This window comes from Mustela nivalis (assembly GCF_964662115.1).
Source record: "Mustela nivalis genome assembly, chromosome: X".
Lineage (NCBI taxonomy): Eukaryota > Metazoa > Chordata > Mammalia > Carnivora > Mustelidae > Mustela > Mustela nivalis.
Genome location: NC_139040.1, coordinates 102298903 through 102323469, shown reverse-complemented (window position 1 = coordinate 102323469; position 24567 = coordinate 102298903). Strand labels below are relative to the sequence as shown.

General features: G+C 35.7%; 1 protein-coding gene across 1 annotated transcript in view; it reads left to right on the top strand.

Annotated features, from left to right (window-relative positions):
• CFAP47 (cilia and flagella associated protein 47) overlaps window positions 1–24567 on the top strand; it is a 525406-nt gene that overhangs the window by 239542 nt on the left and 261297 nt on the right. Inside the window, exons 36-39 of the mRNA XM_082717915.1 lie at window positions 5643–5777; window positions 10851–10966; window positions 21558–21708; window positions 23388–23476. Coding sequence (XP_082574041.1) covers window positions 5643–5777; window positions 10851–10966; window positions 21558–21708; window positions 23388–23476 — 491 coding nt within the window. The remainder of the gene's footprint in view (window positions 1–5642; window positions 5778–10850; window positions 10967–21557; window positions 21709–23387; window positions 23477–24567) is intronic.

The window sequence follows — 24567 nt, the reverse complement described above, 5'->3', positions numbered from 1 at the left end:
TGAGGAAGTTGTTCACTCAGAGGGAATGATATACGCAGTGCCAAATGGAATGCATGATATACAGTAAAGACGTTCTGTGAATAGGTTGCCTTCATTGAATTTGGGGATTAGAAAAATCAATATAGGTATATATAGGGGTATTGCATATCAGCATAAAACGTCAGCAGTTTGCCATGTGGGTATTAAGGGATTAAATGTATTTGTTCATACCTCTATAGTGGGAATAGATTCACAGGAACGGGACTGGAGACAGGGAGCACAGCCCAAGCAAAACATAATTTCAGTTGGTCAAGGAGTAAAGTATTTACTCATGTTATATGACTGGAAACTTAAAATAATAAGTTGATTCAGGAGATGTTTAAAGTTTGCTAGACCTTGTGAACAGTCACAAAAGAAGGACACAGGAGAAAGACCATTTCAACTTACTCTGAGTGTTCTGTTCCACGACACAAAAGACATTGACGATGCCACTGCCCACACATCGTTTGGTATAAAGTTGTTCCTCACACCTGCTGGAAAAATGACATTTCATAATGGCTTCCTTTTTCCTTGTGTGAAAGTCACTTGCATGTTAAAGTCACTTTGTTTCAGGTCTGACATTTACATTCTTTTATATTGGTATAGTTGTTAAGAGAAGCTATATTCTAGGATTTGGGAAAGAGATTTCTTTTATAAGAGAGTTTTAAAGATAAACTCCAATGAAATATTTGTTTTGGAAGAATAAAAATACTACAATTCTCATCAATTCAACAAATTGAATATCCTCCACAAAAGATACTGGATAGACCCTGTAAGGGGTACAGGTATGATTAAACCACAGTCATGCCTACAAGGATATTATTAATAGTGACAAGTATAAGAAAAAGAGCTGATGCAACGTTAATAGTGAATGCCCTAGTATACATAGAAGCAGTGTGCTATGGGAATCAAAAGGGACAGAAATCATTTTGGTAAGGGAACCAGGAAGATTTACATGGGACATTTGGTGTTCAAGGTGGCCCCTGAGAATTTGGTCAGAGTTCATAAGAAACTTAAAACATTTTTGTTTAGAAAATATAAATCATCATACATTGTTATTCTCTCCTTTGCTTTTTTATTTCCTCAGATATGTTCACTCAAAATTTTTATTTTGTTGTGTAGGCAAAAAATATTTTAAAATGTGAGTATCTAATACATAAAAATGTAGACAAAGTATCTAAGATGCAATGAATGGAGTAATTGACAGTTAACTGATAATTACCAAGCTTTTACTAATCAGTTCCAATTCCTTACCATTTTTTAAATCAACCTGGATTTACCAACAACATTAAATGGCAAAGTTCAAAAATATTAAATTAACTTAGCTATAGTGAATTAATGCTGATGCTTATCACTGGTTCACATTTAAAACCAAGGAAATTCACCTCTAGACTTATTTATTAATGTTTAAGTTTGTTATTTATTATGTTCTTCTTTGCAACTGTGGAACTAGCTAGATAAGTTTCTGTGCCTATGTTATGTCCTGTTGTGGAATCTTGCCACCTGGAATATAACAGTTGTTTACATATTCTCCCTTTTGTGACATACTTTAAACCAAAAATATGGGAATTATTTGGACTCAGTATAGCATGTATTTTCATTCCTTCATGTAAAGAAATGTATATAAAAATAATAGGACATTTGTAGAGGTTGTACTACACCCAATTCACTGAGTAGTGATGGAAGCTAAGGGTCAATAGCTAATCTGACTTTTCTCTTAAAACTTTTTTTGGGGGACTCCTGCATGGCTCAGTCTGTTCAGCATCTGACTCACATCCTGATTTCAGGGTTGACGGATCCAGCCCTGAGTTGGGCTCAAGCATTTGGCATGGAGCCTGCTTGAAAGTCTCTTTCTCCCCCCTGCTCCTCCTTTCTCTCTCTCCCTCTAAAAGAAAAAAAGATTATTTTTATCAATTTTAGTGCTTTTAGTATCAAATAAAAGAATTCACAAGTGAAAGTGCTTTCAAAATAAATAAATTCGGTATTTTACTTTAGATGAAGTTAGGCATTAGAGGATTATAAGCATAGTCAGTCAGTTGCTTAATAAAGTTATTAAAGATTCATTTTTGCTCAGCCCTTCTCAGCCTGCTGGCTTTATATTAGGCATGTGCACTAAGAACCACAATGTTTCTACTGAAATTCTCATGTAACATCCTTATATAGTTACTCTTGAGGCTGGTTGAATAGCACCTCATCTTGCACTTCTCTTTTTCCATAAGGTAAATCTTTTCCAGTGGTTCACAGTATATTTCCCATTACATGTCGTCATTGACCATAATTACATTCCATGCTTGTAGCCAAACCTGTGTTTGATAAAAGTAATGAAACAGTCACAAAAATTGGGATTCTTAGGTGAGAAGAAAGGAGAAAATTGCTTTGGGGAATGTAATCAGCAATGTTCTCTGGAATTACAGTATGTTGGTCGGTACTGCTAGTCATGTTTGGTGTCTAGTATGAAAGCTGGTGATATCTTGAAGTCATTGCAAATTAAATCCTTCATGAAAGTCAATATTATTTCACCTTTTCTTGTTATTGATGAAAAAACTGAGGCCTTGGAAATCCAATCATGGCAGTGTGTAGTAGCAGGACGTGAATTTGGTTACCAGATTTCTACTCCAGCATTTTTCTCTATTGTGACCTTTTTTTGTTTATTATTTTTGTCTTTCATTAGACTAGTTTAAAAATACTATCTTTGTGGGGAAAAATGGACCAATGCACTTGAAGTTCTCTAGGATAGACCTATATAGAGAAAGTAATGATTATATCTTTGAAAAATATTTCACATGAAAGTTTTGTTTTAAACAAACTTAATGTAAAACAACAATAATAAAAATAAACAAACCTATATTAACTTTTAGATTTTTAAACCAAGAATTGGTGAAAGTGTAATTTTTAGGTGATTTTCGTTGAAATTTTTGGTAAGGAAAGGTAAGGGTGCTCTTTTCTCTCTCTCTCTCTCTCTCTCTCTCTTTTTAGTCTAATACATTAATCAAAGGTATTTTTCCCATTAAGATAAACATGTTTTTTTAAAATTTCCAAATTATTTATTTTCATCCTATTATATGTTTTTCAAAGATGAGTATTGGGACAATTCTATATTGTTACTTATACATTTTATGCTGTAGTCACTAAAAAAGTGTTCAAAAGTCTTTCATTGAACTTAGACTTGAGCCTAGGATGTCCTGCCACTAGTCTATCCCTTCCCCCAAAAAACACATTTCCCATCACCTTAGACAACCTTCTCAAAAAAAAAAAAAAAAGATTTATTTATATGAGAGAGAGTGTGTGCACACACGTGTGTGGAAGTGGGGGAGAGGCAGAGGCAGAGGGAGGAAAAGAATCTCCAGCAGCGGACTCCCCGCTGAGTGCAGAGCCCAACTTGGGACTCGATCTCACAACCCTGAGATCATGACCTAAGCCAAAATCAGAAGACGGACACCTAACTGACAGCTGCCTAGGTGGCCCACAGCCCTCATTTAATCACAGTCATACTCAGGCTCATCCCAAAGGGCCCAGTAGTACCACATTCTTTACTTTGTGAGAATTAAGTTCTGTATTTATCTTTTTTTTTCTTAAGTTTTATTTATTTATTTTTTTATTTGACAGAGAGAGAGATCACAAGTAGGCAGAGAGGCAGGCAGAGAGAGAGGGGGGAAGCAGGCTCCCTGCTGAGCAGAAAGCCTGATGTGGGGCTCGATCCCAGGACCCTGAGATCATGACCCGAGCCGAAGGCAGTGGCTTACCCCACTGAGCCACCCAGGCGCCCCTGTATTCATCTTTTTAGTTTGTTCTTATCCTAAATAATTTTCCTTCGTGTGTTGACTGACATTGTCTTTCACATAGCAATGTATGGCCACAGAATACTGATGAGAAACTTTGGAGTCTTGACGTATTTCTCAGTTTTCCACAAATCGAACTCACTAGCAGCTTTCTACCCTGCCAAGTCAGGCCAGCTCCCCTATTTTTTTTTACTAAAAATCTCCTTCCCAGATACCTTTATTGGTTACTCTTACTGTATATTGGCAAAACAAGAAAAAACAAACTCTTCTCTTCTTCCAAAGAAGAAAAAGACTGTATTTGGGAATGTAAACCAGCAGGTGATCAAAGGAGCTGTTTTTATTTGCTGGTAACCGCTGCTGAACTTCAGAGTCAAACATGTTAGTTCCACATAATGCATTAGGTCTTCTTGGCTCCTGCACTCTTGCACTTTCAAGCCAGGCCTGGATCAGGTTCGGTTACTAACTTGAATGTGAGCCTTTAAGTCATAGGTAGATCTTCATTTTATGCAAGTATAGAGGGCTCCCTTGTATGTTGACAATGACAGAATTGCATATCTATCAGTGGTGTTTTATATCTTTGAATCCTTGCTGTAGACCATTCTCAATACTTCTTTGCTAAGATTAATTCTCCCCTATTACCTTCACATTTTTCTAGGATATCACAGGTAGTACACGAGCTGATACAAAGAATCCTTCCTCCTACCCCTGACTCTACCTCTTGTCTTCAGTGTACGTTCAGGTTATGTTGATTATCCCTGCTATTATTCCTTTGCAATTCTGGCTTTTATCTCAGATCTTTTCCACCAACCATCACTAATTTATCTTGGTTATCAGTATGACTACATTTTCTGATTATTATACTTTGTTCTGGGAAAGGTACTCCCTAACCATCCCCCTGCCTGATCTGCTTTTGTGTTATTCCTTGTTCAGAATTTAAGGTCCTTGGGGTGCCTGGGTGGCTCAGTGGGTTAAGCCTCTGCCTTCTGCTCAGGTCATGATCTCAGGGTCCTGGGATCGAGCCCCGCATCCAGCTCTCTGCTCAGCAGGGAGCCTGCTTCCTCCTCTCTCTCTCTGCCTGCCTCTCTGACTACTTGTGATCTCTGTCTGTCAAATAAATAAATAAAAACTTAAAAAAAAATAAAAAAAAGAAATTAAGGTCCTTACCCTGGCATCCACACCCTCCACAGTGTGGCCCTGGTGCTCCTTAGTCTTTTCACACAGTGCTTGCTCTTCTTACCTTACACAGGATTCAAATTGTACTTCTTTAACAAATAAACACTGTATTTCCCTATATTCTTGCACTGTAGTGCTTTGCCTGTCTGATGGAATAGATCATTTTCTCCTTTTCTAACCCCCAAACACAATCTATTTGAGATCCAAGCATTCTTCAAGACCATCTCAAGGCTGCCTTCTCCCCTTGAGCTTTTGTTTGAAACTCTTGCTGCCTTTTACCTCAGTAGTTTGTTTACTTCTCTGTTTTTTTTTTTTTTTTTTTTTTTTACTGCTGTTTATGGTACTCTAAATCAGGGATGATGTCTTAGTCACATTAGTCAATATTTCTAGGTCATAATATTTTTATGACCTCTGATTAGCTTCTGCGGAGGCTTTGAGGCTGTGAGGTCACTGTTATACTGAAAATACATCTAATTCATCTTTTAACACTTAGGTAAAGCTCTTCTGATTCCCCACAATAATTCTGTTTACTGTGTTTATAATTCAGTGTCATTGCCAATTAGTAACATTTTAAAAGGCTTTAATGTAATTCATCCATTGATGTACTATGCTTTAGCTCTCTTTATTTTATCTGTATATCCTCTAATTTATATTTCTTTTCATTGAAACTAGGCCACGGATATCTGTGACCCTAATCCAGTCCTGATGCTCATGCTTTGTGTCTACATGTATGAAAGGCTCCCTACATATCTCCCCAAAAAGGTGGTGCCTTTTCATTGTACTCTACATGACACTGTGCTGAGACAGGTAAGGACAGATTTGGGGTCGAAATATGTGGAGTTAATTCACAGGGGTTTTAGTTATGTCTTTTCTAACCCCAAATGTACAAAATATCACTATGATATAATTAAGCCTTAGCAATTTATACCAGCAATGTCCACAATAGCCAAACTCTGAAACGAGCCCAGATGTCCATGACAGATGAACAGATAAAGAAGATGTGGTATATATATACAATGGAATACTACCCAGTCATCAAAAAAAAAAAAAAAAAAAAGAAATCTTGCCATTGCAATGGTGTGGATGGAACTAGAGGTTATTATCCTAAGCAAAATAAGTCAGTCAGAGAAAGATGATGATCATATGATTGCACTCATATGTGGAATTTAAGAAACAAAACAGAATCATAAGGGCAGAGAAGAATAAACAAAATATGATGTAATCAGAGAGAGGGAGACAAAGCATAAGAGACTCTTAATCATAGGAAGTAAACAGGGTTGCTGGAGGGGAGAGGGGTAGGGGTAGGGGGTAACTTGGTGATGGACATTTAGGAGGACATGTGATCTAATGGGCAATGGGTATTACATAAGACTGGTGAATCCCTGAACTCTACCTCTGAAACTAATAATATATGTTAAGTAATTGAATTTAAATGAAAAAAAAAGTAAAAAACACAGAAAAGGAGGGAGGCGGGCAGAAAATGAATGATGTTTTGATACTTCATTTTTGCACCTATAATAAATGTTTGCCATCCTTGGCACCTGGCTGGGTTAGTTGGAAAAGCATGTGACTCCTGATCACAGGGTTCTGAGTTCAAGCCCCACCTTAGGTGTAGAGATTATTAAAAAAATAAATAAACTTAAAAAAAAATGGTCTTAGTAAATGTTGCTTCTTCTAAAGAAGAAGGTTTAGCAGACTAAAAGGGACAATTTTTGCTTAATAGTAACCATTACCTGCAATGAAATGATGATTCCTTGATTCATTTGATGAATGGGGTTTGGGGAGCTGGATAATGAAGGATACTTTGAAGGGCAAATTTTCTGACACTTGAGACCCATTTCATGTGCAAGGGGACTGACACCGTAAGGGCAAGCTTGTGTTCTGAGTGTACTCAGCTTTCCTTAAAGGAACAGTTTACACATCCAGATGGATTTTATTCAGACAAGGATATAGAAAGGGCAATAAAAATAAAGGTGTTCCTGGGGCACCTGGGTGGCTCAGTGGTTTGGGCTGCTGCCTTCGGCTCGGGTCATGATCTCAGGGTCCTGGGATCGAGCCCCGCATCGGGCTCCCTGCTCCGCAGGAAGCCTGCTTCCCTCTCTCTCTCTCTCTCTCTCTGCCTGCCTCTCTGCCTACTTGTGATCTCTGTCTGTCAAATAAATAAATAAAATCTTTAAAAAATAAAAAATAAAAATAAATAAAGGTGTTCCTGACCAGGGCAACCTGATTCCCAGTAAAGGTTATTATATATGCAAGAGGTGCTAAATGTGTAATGGCGGGTTCTTTAATTTGCAGAAAAAAATAAAAAATGAATTTTGAAGTCCTGTGACAATAACAGATCTCTATAAAGATGTCCATATTTATGAAGTGTCCTCTTTGAGAAGTATCTTGTCAAGGACCATTGACCTCAGTTTGTTTTTTCAAGCTGTTTGTTTCATATTTACACTTGTGAAGTATCTTCTAGCATATACTTTTAAATAGCTTATGCTTATTTAATATTGTTCCCTCTAGGGGCGCCTGAGTGGCTCAAAGGGTTAAGCCTTTGCCTTTGGCTCAGGTCATAGTCTCGGGGTCCTGGGATTGAGCCCTTCATTGGGCTCTCTGCTCGGCAGGGAGCCTGCTTCCCCCTCTCTCTGCCTGCTTCTCTGCCTGCTTGTGCGCTGTCTCTGTGTCAAATAAATAAATAGAATAAAAAAAAAAAGATTGTTCCTTCTACTAGTTTCATAAAAGCTTCAACTAAAGAAAGAATCTCCTTGTTTCTTTCTGAGGACACTGTGGGCTGATAGAATCTTATTTCATACAAAAGTTACTTTATCTCTTTAGTCAGATCATGTTTATTCCTTTTCTTCAGGCTGTTTTATGTATTCCTCCTCATATTTAGTTGGGAGGGAATAATTTTATATGTTTGATGAAGAACTTGTCCATATTTGCTCTTCAGAAGATATATCTTCATGATCTTTGATTTATAATTGTAACCGTTGAGAAAATACATAGCCTCTGTGATTATATGTGTGATGGTTGGTAAGGATTCAGTGAAAAATCAGGGAAACCACAGGTTCTTGTCTCAACATGTAAAGGGCTCAGTTAGGGTAAAAACAGCCTCTACTGATTTTTTGTTAGCATACATTGAGAAAGGATTCCTTTTTAGGAGTTTTTTTTTCTTCCTTTTTTACCAGGATAAAAAATATATAAAATTATTTAGAGGATTTTTTTCAACAGTATTTACTCTGATAATTCCCTAAATGAAGTGATTCTCAAAGCCTGGAGCTGTAATTATATTGGAGAGGTTTTTTGACATCAAAATAAAATTTCTAACGAGTTAGAAATGTTTTGTTTAAGCCTCCAGAATCTAAGGGGAGTCTGAATTAGATTAAGCAGTGATTTATTACAGTTAGGTTTAATTCCAGATCTCTAATTCTGTCCATGTATTTGTAAATCTTTATGCCATTTAATTGCCATTATTTTTTAAAAGTAGTTAACAACACTAATGTTTAAATATAAATTATAATTATGTTAAAAATCAAATTAAAGTGTATTAAAATGGAAATAGTTCTTTCCACATTTAGCGCTTTGCTAGAAATAATGTTCATGTTTTAAGGTTATAGATGAGGGGTCCCTAGCTGGCTCAGTAGGTGGCACATCTAACTCTTGATCTCTGGGCCTTGAGTTCAAGCCCCACCTTGGGGCTTGAGTCTGCCAACAAAGGAAAAAAGGAAAAAGAGAGATTATAGATGAAATTATGCATATGTAACTTTTATTTTTCTTAAATGTAGTGTATGTCTTTTGACGGTAACAAAAATTAAATATAAATGCAAGAAAATGTCAGTTATAACAAGCTTTAATTTTAAATTTAATTTAAGAAAAATCACTGATTTGGAAATAACTGAGAACATTTGGCATAGCCCCTATGCATCAACACCATAAATGACAGTGCTTAAGTTGTTGAATATCATTTTTACCAACCTTTTCATCACTCTAGAGTAAAGAAGGATTTTAAGAAATGGCTACTAGAATTAAAACAGTATTTGTGTGACTATATGTCAATAGTAGAAACATAGAATCCTGGAACTGGTAAAAATAGAGTGATCAGTAAAAAAAAAAAAAAAAAAGTAGAGTGTGTGATTTTCTGAGACATTTTTAAATGTAGTTGAACTTTTCTTCTCCCTTTTTGAAACAATTTACACAAAAGCACAGTAGTTAAAGACAAGTATTGAATAGTGAAAGATAAGGTATTCTTGCAAAAGGTGCACAGGGGGAATTGAGGCTCCAAATCTTGCTTTCCTCCCCTTGAGCAGAGTTCCTTTGTCCCCGTTTACCACTTACCACCGAAACACGAAATCCTGGGTGGAATAATCTGACCACAAGTGAGATAGCCCAGTGGCTCATATATAGGATATGACATAATGAGAATGAGTGGCTACCTTAAGATCTCAGGGCTGGTTAGGGAAGTTCCAGGACTAAAAATCTGTAACAGTTCACAGATAATCCTCACAATTTTCTATATTTCCTTTCAGAAAACAGAAATTAGTTCTATGGAACTTAAAATTACTTGGTCTGTTCATTAATACTTCAAATTCATACATATATACATAAATAAAAAATAACATACTGGGTTGGTTTTGCCCCCTTATAACTGATATGTATAAGTAGGTAAGCAACATGAGAACCCCAGTTCCTTGGTGTAACCAAAGACAGAAGAAACTCTTCAGCAACAACATACTTGCCTTGGTAGTTACCAAAAATTCTCTTCGAAACATAAAACTAGTTAATCTAATTAATTAATTATTTATTTATTTATTTTTTCTTTAAATCTTAGCAGAGAGAGGGAGCATGTGTGAGCTGGGGGAGGGGCAGATAGATGGGGAGAGGCAGAGAATCTCAAGCACACCCCACGCTGAGTGTGGAGCCTGACACAGGGCTTGATCTCATGATCCTAAGATCACAACCTGAGCCAAAACCTAGAGTTGAACACTTAACTGACTGAGCTACCCAGGTGCCCCTAGTTATTTAATCTTTAACAAATCTACCATTTTGTGTACAAATCACCATAATCACTATAAGTCACTATTATGACACACGGTGCTGTTAACTCTTCAGGTATCTGTGACTGTACTTCCTGGGTTGTGTAAATTGCACTCACCTTGTTGTCACTCTAATTTGGCCAGTCATGCATTTCCCCCATGTCATCTTCCTCCTCTGAGTCAGTACTTTCCATGATAACCTGGAGTCTTTCCAGTGTGTTTGGTTTTTTGTTTGTTTGTTTTGAATCCACATTATATTCTACATAAACACTTGGATATTCAGTTTTCATGAAATATTCTCCCTAAAAATGAAGTAACTTGTCCTCACATACCTTCCCTATCTTGGCATCAGAAAGGGACAGTCAGCCCCTTTATTATATTACTGCTTCGACTCAAGGCCACCTTCAATTTCAGCCTGGGCATCTGTTTTTAAATGTACACTCCTTATAATTCTTTCTACACTGAGCAGCCTGAATAATCTTTTTGTAAATTGGACTATATAAATTCTCTGTTTAAAATTCTCTAAAGATTTTCCTTTGCAGTAAGAATAAAATCCACGTTGCTAACTTTGGGTTTTAAATCTTTGATAATCAGGTGTTTTTACATCTGTCATTTGCTTGCTTGAAAGCTTGAAAACTCCTTCTCCTTGCCTCTTCTGCTGAAATATATATATATATATATATATATATATATATATATATATATATAATCTTTAAATACAAAGTCTGCTTTCCTCCAGTTAGTGCATATTAGGAATATTTGCATGATTAAAATGTGTAATTTGCTTTGATGAAAATAAGTGCTAAATTATATATTTTTAAAATTCATGATCTTATGCATACTCTCTTCTTCAATATAGATTCTACTGAAGAATCCAAGCTTGAAAAGCTTAGTATATAATGCTGTAATTGTTGGAAAAGATGCGTCTGACTTCTCTCTTTCCCAAACAGGGAACATTGTGACAATATCTCCAAAGTAAGTGTTTTTTTTTTTCTTTTTTTATTTCACTGAAAATATCAACCCTAGATATTTAATGTGTATTATAATTATAAAAGAATGGCCTGGATTTGTTTTTAACTGGTATACGTATAATGAAAAGATTATCACTCTGACATAGATAATGTATATGTTGCTGAGATTCCTCACCAACTTTGTTAAAACAATTCTAGCAACATAAAACAGTTACTTATTACATATGCTTTTAATTTTAGTTTATTTTGCATGCATATGGCCCATAGAGATTAGACTATAAGTTGTTTGTTCATGTACCATAGTTCGGTTTCCTATAGGAAACTTAAACCAGTGTGTGCTAAATTTACATCTATCTATCTATCTATATCTGTTATATATATTTATATTACTTATCTATATTTTATATAGGTTGTATATATCATATATATATAACTAGTATATATCATTTTGTTTATATGTTATATATGGTTGTTTCTGAGCAATGTGCTCATTGCAGAAAATTTAGAAACTATAGAAGTACAAAGAACAAAAAAAGTGAAAGACTGATACCTCAAAGATACCCTCTCTGTTGCCATTTTTCCCTATCCCTTCACTGTCATTGTGTTTATATGTGTGGATAGATGCATAGATAAGTATAAGCATACACATATACACACACACATACTCTCTCCGAGATTATAGTGATTTTCTTTAAAGTTTGATTTCTATCTGATTCTGTTGTCATGATGCTTTTGTTTAATGTTTCTACTACCATCCTACTTTCAAAAATAAAGTACAAATGAAACCCCTGGAAAATGGTCTTGAGAAATTAAACATGAGCATAATATATGACTCTTTCCAGATCAACAAATCCTATTAGATATATCATTGGTTTTAATGATGGGAAATATTCTTATTACAAAATCCTAACATCCTTGTAATATTCTTATTACAAGGATGATAAGAGGACAGCCATATTAATATCACAAGGGTACACAAATTTAATAACCACTAAATGACTTCAGCCAACTTGAATTTTAGTCATTGTCTTTGCATTCAATTATTTTTCCCAGTGAAAAGTGACAGATTCTAACTACTAAAGTTACCCCACCAGTTATCTTTTTGATTTTTAACTATATGTTAACTCGAGTTGCTTTTCACATTGTAATTATTATTACTTCTAGCATATAAAACACAGAAATAATTGGAAATAAAGGCCATTTTAATTGCATTTAAAGTACCAAGAAACCCAGATTTAATGGTGCCCTTGGCTTGTGTCATTAGACTGTGTTTGTTTTCTTCAGTTACTGCTCCACGCTAAGGAGTATATAATTTATAAATTCTGAATATTCATGGTTGGTACTGTATCCAGATTGAACTGAGTGTGAGGAATACAATTTTCCACTCCCCTTTTTCTATATTATAAATTAAATGATTGGAATAAAACTCTTTATAAAAACAACCCAACCATTTTCTAAGTTATACTTATTACATGTCTGTTATAAAACACAACTTTAGTAATACGGGTTCATTTGAACATTGTCACAGTCCCATTTTTCTTCCCACAGGACTTTGATAATTGAAATCTGTTCTCTGCCTTTCAAAGAGGTTGATACAGTGAAAAGCATTTAGATTTCACTTTGTCTTTTTTTTTCTTATTCATAAACCCAGTAGCCTCTTCCAGTATTTCAAAGCTCTCATTAAGTGGAAATATTTTTTTGTTTTTTTTTTAAAGATTTTATTTATTTATTTGACAGAGAGAGATCACAGTAGACAGAGAGGCAGGCAGAGAGAGAGAGAGGGAAGCAGGCTCCCTGCTGAGCAGGGAGCCCGATGCGGGACTCGATCCCAGGGCCCTGAGATCATGACCTGAGCCGAAGGCAGCGGCTTAACCCACTGAGCCACCCAGGTGCCCCATAAGTGGAAATATTTCTTGACAACCACACTAAACCCCTGATATTTTAGCTTAAAATTACATTTCAGTTAACAAGATTAACATTTACCATTTTTATTATAAATGTGAAACCTCTACATTGTTGAAAATTTGTTACAGATAAGTATAAAGAAGAAACAAAATCACCTAGAACTCCATCAAATAAACAGTTAATTCATCAGTTCATTTCTTTCTAGTCTTTGCATATGCACAAGTATATTTATTATAGCATATGCCTATTTAGATATATACAAATTATACAATATTATATAATTTTATGTATTATCTATAAATATAGGATATTTTTACGTAAATATTGAAACAACTTAATGCTTATGAAACATTTGCTATGTAAAAAATCTATATAACATGCACTTTTTATACCTTTTCATATTTAATCATCCTAAGAGCCATATTAATGTACTCATTTCTAAAAGAAAACATTGAGAAGAGACATTAAATCATTTGCCCAATTTTCCCTGCTATTAAATGGTAAAGCGCTAATTCACCATCAGCCAATCTAAATCCATTGGCTGGCACTTTTATTCAATTGACGCCTGTACATATTTGTGTGTGTGTGTGTGTGTGTGTGTGTGTGTGTGTGTATCACATGCATACAAACCCTTGGCATGCAATAAAATGTGGCTTTGACTATTTGTGAACAATCCTGAAGATTTATGACGTGTAAGTGTATCAATTTTTTTTTCTCTAGGAGCTGGTTTGTGAGAATACTTCACTTGGGTAGACCCTTTAGGCTACTTCCTATTAACTTATCAGCAGGGTGCATTTTTTCTCTTTTTTCACCATTGTACCACTTATGCTCTCTATAAATATAGACATATTTATAAATAGTGGCTTCTTGAGGTTTTAATACATGCCAAGTGAACATTAACCACCCATATTCATGTCTACCTACTCACACATTTAGTAATCATTGGTACATATATTCATATTTTGACCATAACACATGTACCTGTATTCTTGTTTTCAACTTAGCTTGTTTTAATCAAAATTTAACTTATACATGTTTAACAAGTCAAATATGTGGAGGAGTTTAAAATAAAAAGCAAGGGTGCTTGGGTGGCTCAGTGGGTTAAGCCTCTGCCTTCGGCTCGGGTCATGATCCCAGGGTCCAGGGATCAAGCACTGCATCAGGCTCTCTGTTCAGCAGGGAACCTGTTTCCCTCTCTCTCTCTGCCTGCCTCTCTGCCTACTTGTGACCTCTCTCTTTCTGTCAAATAAATAAATAAAATCTTAAAAAAAAAAAAGCAAGTCCTTCTCCCCTCAAATCTGTCTCTAGAAATCCACTTCATGAGCCACCTACTTTTCACTCCTTCATTTATGTCTCATTTTAGTTCTTCCAGTGGTTACCTCCAATATTGAAATAATCTATATTATCTTTGCCAGTATTTATGTTATATCAACTTAAGAAATAATCTGCTGATGTATGGCTATAATATCTAATGTCAAGTTTACTTACTTCTCCAGATTTATTGCCCTCTCTCCAAACATCACTATTTTTATCTTCTACTAATTACTTTTCCAAGAGTGAAAATCCATTTTATAAATGTTTCTTGTACCACCAGTATAAAACGTATCTTTTGACTCCTTTTTTAAGTTGAGAAAATCAATAAATTCTAAAGAAGTGCATACACTCCTTGAAGTCTCTTTCCTTCAAGTATACCTTTTCTAGAGCACTTTGCCTTCTCCTATTAATTGGATTGATTGCTTTCCAGACCAACTGAAGAATGTCATTATTGGACTTTTTAAAAAAGATTTTATTTATTGACTTGAGAGAGAGAGAGAGAGAGATAGCATGAGCAGGGGAAGAAGCAGAAGGAGGGAAAGAAGCAGATTCCCCACTGAGCAGACAGCCTAATGTGGGGCTCAATCCCAGGATTCTGGGATCATGGCCTGAGCGAAAGGCAGATGCTTAACTGGCTGAGGCACCCTGGCCCCTCAGTACTGGATATTTTTTATTTCTCTTTGGATATAAACTAATATCTTTCTCTTTGTTAATCTACTTGCTGATTTACTTAAACATCCTTATGAAATGTAATAAAAAATATGAGAGGTCAATTTTCCAAGATTTTGCATTTTTAAGCATGTCTTTTTACTACCCGTACCTTTGATTTATATTTTGCTTGGTTTATTATGCTAAGTTGAAAAGATTTTTCCTCATAACTCTTATAATTGTTCTCCTGCTTCTTAGTATTCAGTATTTGTGATAAGAAAGTCTACTATAATTCTGTTTTCCAAAACCTCTAGAAGTTTTTAGGTTCTTCCATTGTATTCTTTTTTCCCCCCGTTGTGTTCTGATACTGTTCTAGACTGTGCAGGCGGGTCTTTTTTTATTCACCGTCTGGGTACACGGTGAGTCCTTTAACTATGAAGTTATTTTTTTTTTTAAGATTTTATTTATTTATCAGAGAGAGAGGGGGGGGGAGAGAGCGAGCACAGGCAGACAGAATGGCAGGCAGAGGCAGAGGGAGAAGCAGGCTCCCTGCTGAGCAAGGAGCCCGATGTGGGACTCGATCCCAGGACGCTGGGATCATGACCTGAGCCGAAGGCAGCTGCTTAACCAACTGAGCCACCCAGGCGTCCCAACTATGAAGTTATTTTTCATAAGCCCTGGAAAGCTCTCATAAATTACTTCTTTCATAATTCTCTCCCCTTCATTTTCTCATTTTTCCTTTTCCAACTTCTAGTTGTTGGATATTGAGCGTGTTCATTATATCCTTTATGTATCCTATATTATCACTAGTATTTTTTATATCATTGTTTTTTCCTCTATCAACAAGCCTTTTTTTTCCATGTGTTTCCATTAGGGCAGAGAAGCCAAAAGAGGGACAGAAAATGAGAATCTTCTATATATGTATGTTTGTAAGAGTACTTAAGATTTTTATTGTGTATGTCTTTTCATAGCGTCCTGTTCTTAAATTGGGGTTATCTTCATAAATGTTTCTGACGTTTTTTTTTTACTCACCTCTTACCTAAATATTTTAATTTTCTTTTAGTTCAATTTTTAATGTTTATTTTGTTTTCAGTGTTTCATGTTTAAGGATTTACTCTAATGCCTTGTGGTATTTATTAATTCATATGTAATAACATAGCAACAGAATACTATATTGTTTTTCTGTGGATACACACAGAAAAACCTCTACCTTAGGGTGAAAAACATTTTAGGCCCAGTTGCCCAGCATCGTGCACTGGCCTTGAAGACCATGAAGTTGTCTGAACCCCATCTTGCCCTCCATGCAAGTGGGCATTTCTAGAAATGCCCTGTCCAGTAGTCTACAGGCCTACTTCTTTTCCTTTACTAACCTGTGTTCAGATGCTCATTGATAGCTTCTTCTAACTAGCAGCTTTTTAAAAAATCTTTCTTATAATTTTAATGGGATTTCTCTTAGGTGATAAAACTGAGCTTCAGCAGCCATTGTGGTCTAGAACTCTACTGTTATGTCATTTAACAATTAAATGCTGGGCTTTGATACTGTCATGTACAGATTCTATGATCCAACCTCATTTTTCTTATTTAGAAAACGAGGGTTGGACACCTGGGTGGCTCAGTTGGTTAAGCATCCGACTCTTGGTTTTGTCTCAGATCATGATCTCAGGATTGTGAGATTAAGGTTTATGTCTGTCTCCCTTCTCAGTGTGGAGTCTGCTTGTCCCTTTCCCTCTGCTCCTCCTCCTTTCTCTCACTCTCTCTCTCTCATAAATAAGAAATAAAAAAAAGAAAATGAGGATTGAAATATTTACCCAAAGTTTTGTCAGTAATAAATTTAATTAAATAGGCAAAACACTTAATACTGTAACTGAAACATATAGGAAGCAATAAGTATTTGCACCCCCCATTCCAATTCGAAGCTCTGGTGAGTCATAGATGAAAATATATTAACACTACCCACCAGTGTTTGCAGTCTAGCAGAGTGTCCTACAAACAAATCCACAATGAGGATATAATTTGGTAATTGTTTTATTTGTGTTGTGTGTATAGAACTAGAGTAAAATGGAAAAAAGCACTTAAATATTCTTGTGTTAACCATGGATGTGTTTCCAGAGAGACAATGCTTAATTCTCAACATATGGAAAGTAATTATTTCCTTTTTTAGATGTATTTTATTTTGTAGGCTTGAATACTATTATTTGATGGTTCTCTAAAAATCTTTTTAGCTAGACTAAGTAATCTCATAGTCTTTTGTTTTTACAAATAAGAGTTCAGAAAATGTTTTGTTTTCTTAAAAAAAAAACAGCAGCATTATCATTATCAGATATTATATAATTATCTGTGTGTACAACATCCTTAAAGTCTGTCTAAATCATGATTAATAATGGCTCTTTCTGACAGATGTGGATTCAAATTCCAAGCAATATCATTTATGTAGGTAGGATTAAACAGCTATATCCATATGTAAACAAGCATATTTACTTTTGCATCTAATTTGATGCTTAAATTTAGCTACAACCATAGAGTTACTGCATAAAAGTTAAAGTATACTTTTGGAAGGACATTCTGTTTCTTTTTTTTTTTTTTAAGATTTTATTTATTTATTTGACACAGAGAGAGAGAGATCACGAGTAGGCAGAGAGGCAGGCAGAGAGAAAGGAGGAAGCAGGCTCCCTGCTGAGCAGAAAGCCCGATGTGGGACTTGATCCCAGGATGCTGAGACCATGGCCTGAGCCGAAGGCAGAGGCTTAACCCACTGAGCCACCCAGGCGCCCCTCTGTTTTTTGTTTTTTTTTTAAATCATTATTCTCATTGAGCCATATGGGCACTGACATTGACTGATATGTTATAAATTATTCTCCATCTTTTCCAAAAGCCAAGTTAAAGTACCTTACAAGAGATATATAATATCAAGATATTCTTTTTTTACTGAGAGGGAGGAAATTGACACAAAAAGAAAAAAGGAAGAAAATTAAGATGAAGCCTATATTTATACACATTTTTAGAGACCTAAGACATTTACCTAAGTGGACCACCCATTTGATTCTGAACTTTCTAACATATTCAAGAAGGAATCCCTGTCATTTACATACCTCAATATAACTACAGAATTTCAAAAGGAACATCTATACTCAAGAGAGGCTCAAATCTTCATGGTCCTAAAACCAGCCATTGATCTCATAAAGAGGATATTTTATTTTAAATTGTGTTTCATAGGATTTAAGTATAGGTCTATACATTCATTTATTAAGTGCATGTTATTTAGATTGTGGTCATTCTCATAGACCTTTTTAAAATCAGCTTCCGGGGAGATCCAATCTGTTAGCAAGTCCTATTGATTTTACCAAATGTATCTTAAATTTGACATCTTTTATTTTTACCACCTATTCCACATCAAGTTTAATGTACCTTCATCTTTAAACTACACTGCCACAATAGACTACTGAAAGGTTTCTCTGCAGTCCATCCTCTATCTTCGAATGGCAACAATTTCTTTAAAATGCAGATTTGTTTACATTGGGGCACCTGGGTGTCTCAGTCAGTTAAGCGGCTGCCTTCAGCTCAGATCATGATCCCGGGATCCTCGGATGGACCACATCAGCACCGGTGATTGGTGGGGAGCCTTTTCTCTCTCTCTCCCTCTGCCTGTTTGCCTGCTACTCCCCCACCTTGTTCTATCTCTCTCTCTCTCTCTCTCACTATCTCTTTCTCTGTGTCAGGTAAATTAATAAAATCTTTTAAAAAATTTGCTTATATCACTCCTCTGCTTAAAATATTCCCATAGCTTCCCATTACCATTAAGATAAAGGATGACTATCTCAACATGTGGCCTTTCATAGCTGGCTTTTGGCTGTATTGGATCACTAACACTCTTGCTCTCTAAGCTTCAGCACCACTGGCCTTTGGTAAGTTCTTCAAACACTTAATTCTTCCTACCAGAGGCCTTGGCTACTTCTTTCCTCCCCTGCTCATTTTGGCTAACTCGTTCTCATCCTTTATATCCCACCCCTGACCCTTCAGACTATACCACACTCCGTGTTAGATGTTCTCATACCATTTCCTAGCACATGCATAATTTGTAATTTCCACATTTATTTTGTGATGACATAATTAATGTTTGCCACGCCCTGTAGAACTAAGATCCAGGAGATCAGGTATACTGTGGGTTTTTTTCTAATCACGCTATCCCCTAATTTATTTATTTAAGATTTTATTTATTTGGTAGGCAGAGAGACAGGCTGAGTAGAGAGCCCGATGCAGGGCTCCATTCCAGGACTCTGAGTTCATGACCTGAGCTGAAGGCAGAGGCCTTAACCCACTGTCCCACCCAGGCGCCCTCTATCCCCAAATTTAAAACAGTCCCGGGAACATTATAAATTCTCTAAATATCAATTGAATGAATGAATGATTAAATGAATGGCTTGATCTAATGATGAATTTTAGAATATCTAGAAAAATCTTAAGTCACTCACAGGTATCCTAACACAGAATTTGAGCCTGTATACCCTGAAAAAGATCTCAAGGTCAAATATTCTTTGTTCTTAATTAAATCCAAGTCTATGAGCTTTTCGTAATGACCAACAAAATATCCATTTGCAAACAGATTAGTGATGACATATCTGAGTAAAAATCATCCCCATTCCTGGTACCTGGGAGTTGTACTTTTCCCTAAAAAGCAATTTTGTGAATATTTCTCTTGATTTTGGAAGTCCTTAATTCCTTTAAAGTCCTTTACTTTTTGCTGCTCCATAGACTTACCCATTCAACATTAATTCCACAAGGATTTGGGGGAAGTTAAGTTAAAGTTGGACACTGAGAGAATCTATTCCCATCTCCATTTCCAAACACAAGCATCCTAAGAGAAGGCAGTAGGTGGTAGTTTGCACAAAGGACTAAAAGCCAGAGCAAAAGCAAAGGTAAAATTTCCCCATGATTTTTCACCCACAGCTGTGTCAAGGCAAGGCAAGGCTGAAAGATTTAGCCAGTTAAGAAACACTGAGCCCATTTATTTTTAAATTCCAGGACTGTATTACTTAATAAACAGTGAAAACAAAAGTTATCAAAAGGGCCTGATCCCTATGTCCCTCATGCAGGCTAATACCACAACAAAAGAGCTTTTGTTGATGAATGCATTATGCCTGGTAAGACAGCGTGTTGCAGACAGCCAATGTTGTGCTACAGCTAAGCAGTTTTTTTTTTTATTAATTTTTTATTTTTTATAAACATATATTTTTATCCCCAGGGGTACAGGTGTGTGAATCACCAGGTTTACACACTTCACAGCACTCACCAAAGCACACACCCTCCCCAATGTCCACAATCCCACCCCCTTCTCCCAAATCCCCTTCCCCCACCAACCCTCAGTTTGTTTTGTGAGATTAAGAGTCACTTATGGTTTGTCTCCCTCCCAATCCCATCTTGTTTCATTTATTCTTCTCCTACCCACTTAAGCCTCTATGTTGCACCACCACTTCCTCATATCAGGGAGATCATATGATAGTTGTCTTTCTCTGCCTGACTTATTTCGCTAAGCATGATACGCTCTAGTTCCATCCATGTTGTCGCAAATAGAAGACATCCAGATGGCCAACAGACACATGAAAAAGTGCTCCATATCACTCGGCATCAGGGAAATACAAATCAAAACCGCAATGAGATATCACCTCACACCAGTCAGAATGGCTAAAATCAACAAGTCAGGAAATGACAGATGCTGGCGAGGATGCGGAGAAAGGGGAACCCTCCTACACTGTTGGTGGGAATGCAAGCTGGTGCAGCCACTCTGGAAAACAGCATGGAGGTTCCTCAAAATGTTGAAAATAGAACTGCCCTATGACCCAGCAATTGCACTATTGGGTATTTACGCTAAGCAGTTTTATAGCCTGTAACTCTCCTTGAAGGGAGAGAACATAGGAGATACCAAGAAACTGACGATACCCTCCCAGGGGAGGTGGGGAGGCAAGCGAGAAAGGTTCTTGTAGTAGCTCTGCATGTGCCTCTGTGCTCTTCTGTTAGGGGAGGATCACAAGCTTTCTGCCAGGACAGTTAAGTCTTGTCTCTGTGCCCTAGGTATGGCATGCCAAGTTGCCAGGATGCCATGGTGTAGACATTCCCCTACAAATGGGTGGGTGAAATCTCCTCCGAGTCCATAGACCTCTTACCATTTTACTGTGTTTTAGACTAGAAAGTTGAAGTTTAAGAGAGATGGATGTGGCTTTCTGTTTTCCTTCTTTTATTTATGTGTTTCTCTCAAAAATCCTGTTACTTATATACCCTTATTTTGATTCCAGGTTTAAATTTTACTTTCAACCGTAGCTTTATTTTTTTGAATTCTTAGTCTTGCTCATTTTTTTTCTCTATGTGACAAAAACAAAATAAAATCCAAAAACCAGTGATATGATTAAGAGTTCATCTAAGCAGTAGCACAGAATGTCCTATGAATTTCACACAAAAATACCCACATGATTTCCTGCAGCTAACTGGAAATCCATTACTTGGTAAATTATATGTACATTTGAAGGGAACTGTAGGTTTTACAGATCGGATCAAGATGTTTTAACGGATAACAATAACTGGATTGTATGGTTGCTGAAATCTGCAGAGGCCTTCAATTTTATTATAGAAGTGAGTATATTGCAGAGTGTAGGCCCTGGGCATGTGATCTACGCTGAAGAGTTAACTGTTGTGTCTTTTTCAGTAAGCGATTTCCTCTTTTCTCTTTTACTGAATAGAAACCAAATTAATATCACTCTGAAATTCACCAGTCGCTTCCTTAGTCCTGCTGAAGCTTCACTGCTATTAATCTCAAAACCTAAGTACGCAATAGGAGGCACTACGATGACTTTTGCTCTTAAGGGTGAAGTCCTCAATTTTAAAGCCATTGTAAGTAGATTTTATCTATTTTGTGTGTCTCATTCTCTTCTCAGGCCTTGGAATGTCCCAAGCACAGCTGTTCCTCCAAGTGTTCTCTCTGTATCGCTCCTGTTGTTTGAAATTCTGTGTACAGACACATGTGCACATAATTACATTTGCACAGTTCTTGCCTTCTGCGTCTCTGATATTCTTGCTCTGATACTCTTTCTGTAGAATTAATTCTTCAATTTTATAAGAGAACTTGCTTGTATTGAGTGTTCCTTTTAAAGTCATATTTTTAGGATTATATCTGTTGTTTTCATAATGGAGTCATTCACTATACACATAGCAATTTATATTCCCCTCTGCTGTGGAGATTTGTGATGTAAGGTAAAACTGTCCCTGGGCTTCTGTCTATGTTTTTGTTTGAATTTAGGGTTGGTGGTTTATGCAGCAAAGAAAATGTTTCTCTTTTCTGAAAGGAACATTCATCAATTTATCTTGAGTTTCCTGTGGATCAAATCCATTCATTCTATAACGATAATGCTAAGACTGGCATTTACTGAGAGGTGATAACATTCCAGATAGAATTCTGTTTATATCTCAAAAGATGGGGGAAAGGATTTTTAACTCTCTATAAAATGGTTGTGCTATTGCTATCATTGACTTTTTGTAGCTGTTATCTTGTCTAAATATTATACCATGGATGTATGGTAAAAAAGAAGTAAACTTGTTATGTCACCAGATTTCCACATGGATTATAAAGAATTTGTGGTGTGCAGTGGCATTACTCCAGTAATGGCCAGTTGTATGAGGAGAGCATTAAGTTGCTCATATGGGCAGACTGGTTTACAAGGTACAGACACCTAGAACAGGAAGTAGACATGTGATAATCATTGAGATGTGTATCGTGATCTTCAGATTTCCTCTTGAATAATAAATTCTTATACTTCCCAATCTTCTCTCAGGAATTCTCCAAAATGAAATATTGCTTTACCATATGTATCTCTAGACATGGATGATTTTAGTTTGCCATTTACATGGTTCTCAGGCAAAAAAGCTGACACCTCAAGCTCATGCAGTCTGTTTACTTTTCCATCTGGCTGCTCATGGTTTTAGTGTCCAGTGGGCTGGATAATAATGGAGAAATAGAAAAAGATAATAACATGACCAGTCTAAAAATGTAGAATTCCTGGAATCTTATTTTCCATGAAAGTCCTTCAGGTAATTCAAAGTTTTAATTTTATATTTGTGCATTATTTGTACAGTACAAATAATGTCAGTGTAGCCACCACATTATAAACCCAGGCATGCCACAATCCTACACAGAAATTTATTCATTCACAGAGGTATGCATGTGCACATACATACACCCTGCTTCTTCCTTATGTCATATGTGTTAGGTATAGGTATGACTAATTAATTTTCAAATGTGAAATCATGCTCAGTCATTAACAAAAGCCATTTTAGGGAAACCAACTTAAGAGACACTGTTGTGACAATAATTCAGTGATGTGGTAAAATCTATTTCTGTCCTTCCCACCTAGATTTTTGCAGTACGATATTTGTGGGACAAGGGGAATTACATGAATTAATGTCCCTGTAACATTTCAGTGTACTGTTTTTTAGGTGCTTTAAGTTTATAATAATTTAGGTTATTCTTTTTCATTACTTACATATAGAATTATTGTTTTTTTTTTTTACTTTAGGAAATTATACGTTGTAAATCTCCATGTTATAAATGGAAAGAAATTAATGTGAATGTTAAAAATCCCTTCCATACTGCTGGGGACTTCAGGTATGTTAATATAACATTTTCATATAATTTGTTTGCTATTAGTTGTATCCAGTCTTAAGGTGAATACTTTTTTTCCAAAATGAACCTTTTTGAGGAGAAGTTTTATGTGTTTATATTACAATAAATTTATGAACATTATAGATAAAACAGAACAAATAATTAAGAGAAATCAATTTTTCTTAAAATGCTATTTGATCTATTTAAAGCTAAGACTGATCATATTAAATTTATGAATTTTGTCTATGCACTTTCTGTATGTTGAGATATACTAATATTTTAATTTTTAAAAATATATAATTAATAGACTTTTTTACTTCTAATTTTATTCCATCTGTTAATTTCTGTAAGTGAAATATCAGTTCAAGCAGAACATGCATTTTAACTTACGGCATCATGATTAATTAAAACTATACATTAACCATGCATTTGTGCATCTTGAGGATTAACAACAACAACACAGATTTGAGATGAAAATAAAATGCTGAAGTATTATTTAAGGTCACAATAGACAAGTGTCTTTATAAACTTAGGTTTTGAGGGAGAAAATGGTCAGTGACACCCATGTATTGCTTCAATTATACACTGTCTCCATCAGCTTTAGAGAGCAGATCTTCACAACAATACTTGTGTTGAGACTAGAAGCTGTATGTATGCTTATTATTTTAGTATTTGATAATATCCAGTTTTTAAAATTATTGTATTCCCAGCCTTTTTGTAGTCTCCTCTTAATAATCACTTATTATTGACAATACAAAATTTTTTGTTAAAATAGTTCTTGATGAATTTATGGTTCCCATGTTCATGTGAGGGAGAGTTTTATTTACGGTAGTTCTATTAAAATGTTCTATCAGAATGCAAGGAACAATTAAAAAAAGTCAGAATATGTAGCTTTAATCCAGTATTAAACTATGCCCTTAAATGAACCAAATGACTGACTCCACTTCTTCCGAGGAATTCAAGATCAAACATAATTAATCTTACATTCTAGAGGTAAAGCTGAAAGGAAATATCAAAGTTCCAGGAATTGGTCGGCTATTATAGTTGCTTGTCTTTCAAGAAATTGTAGCATTTTTAAAAATATTAATTTATTT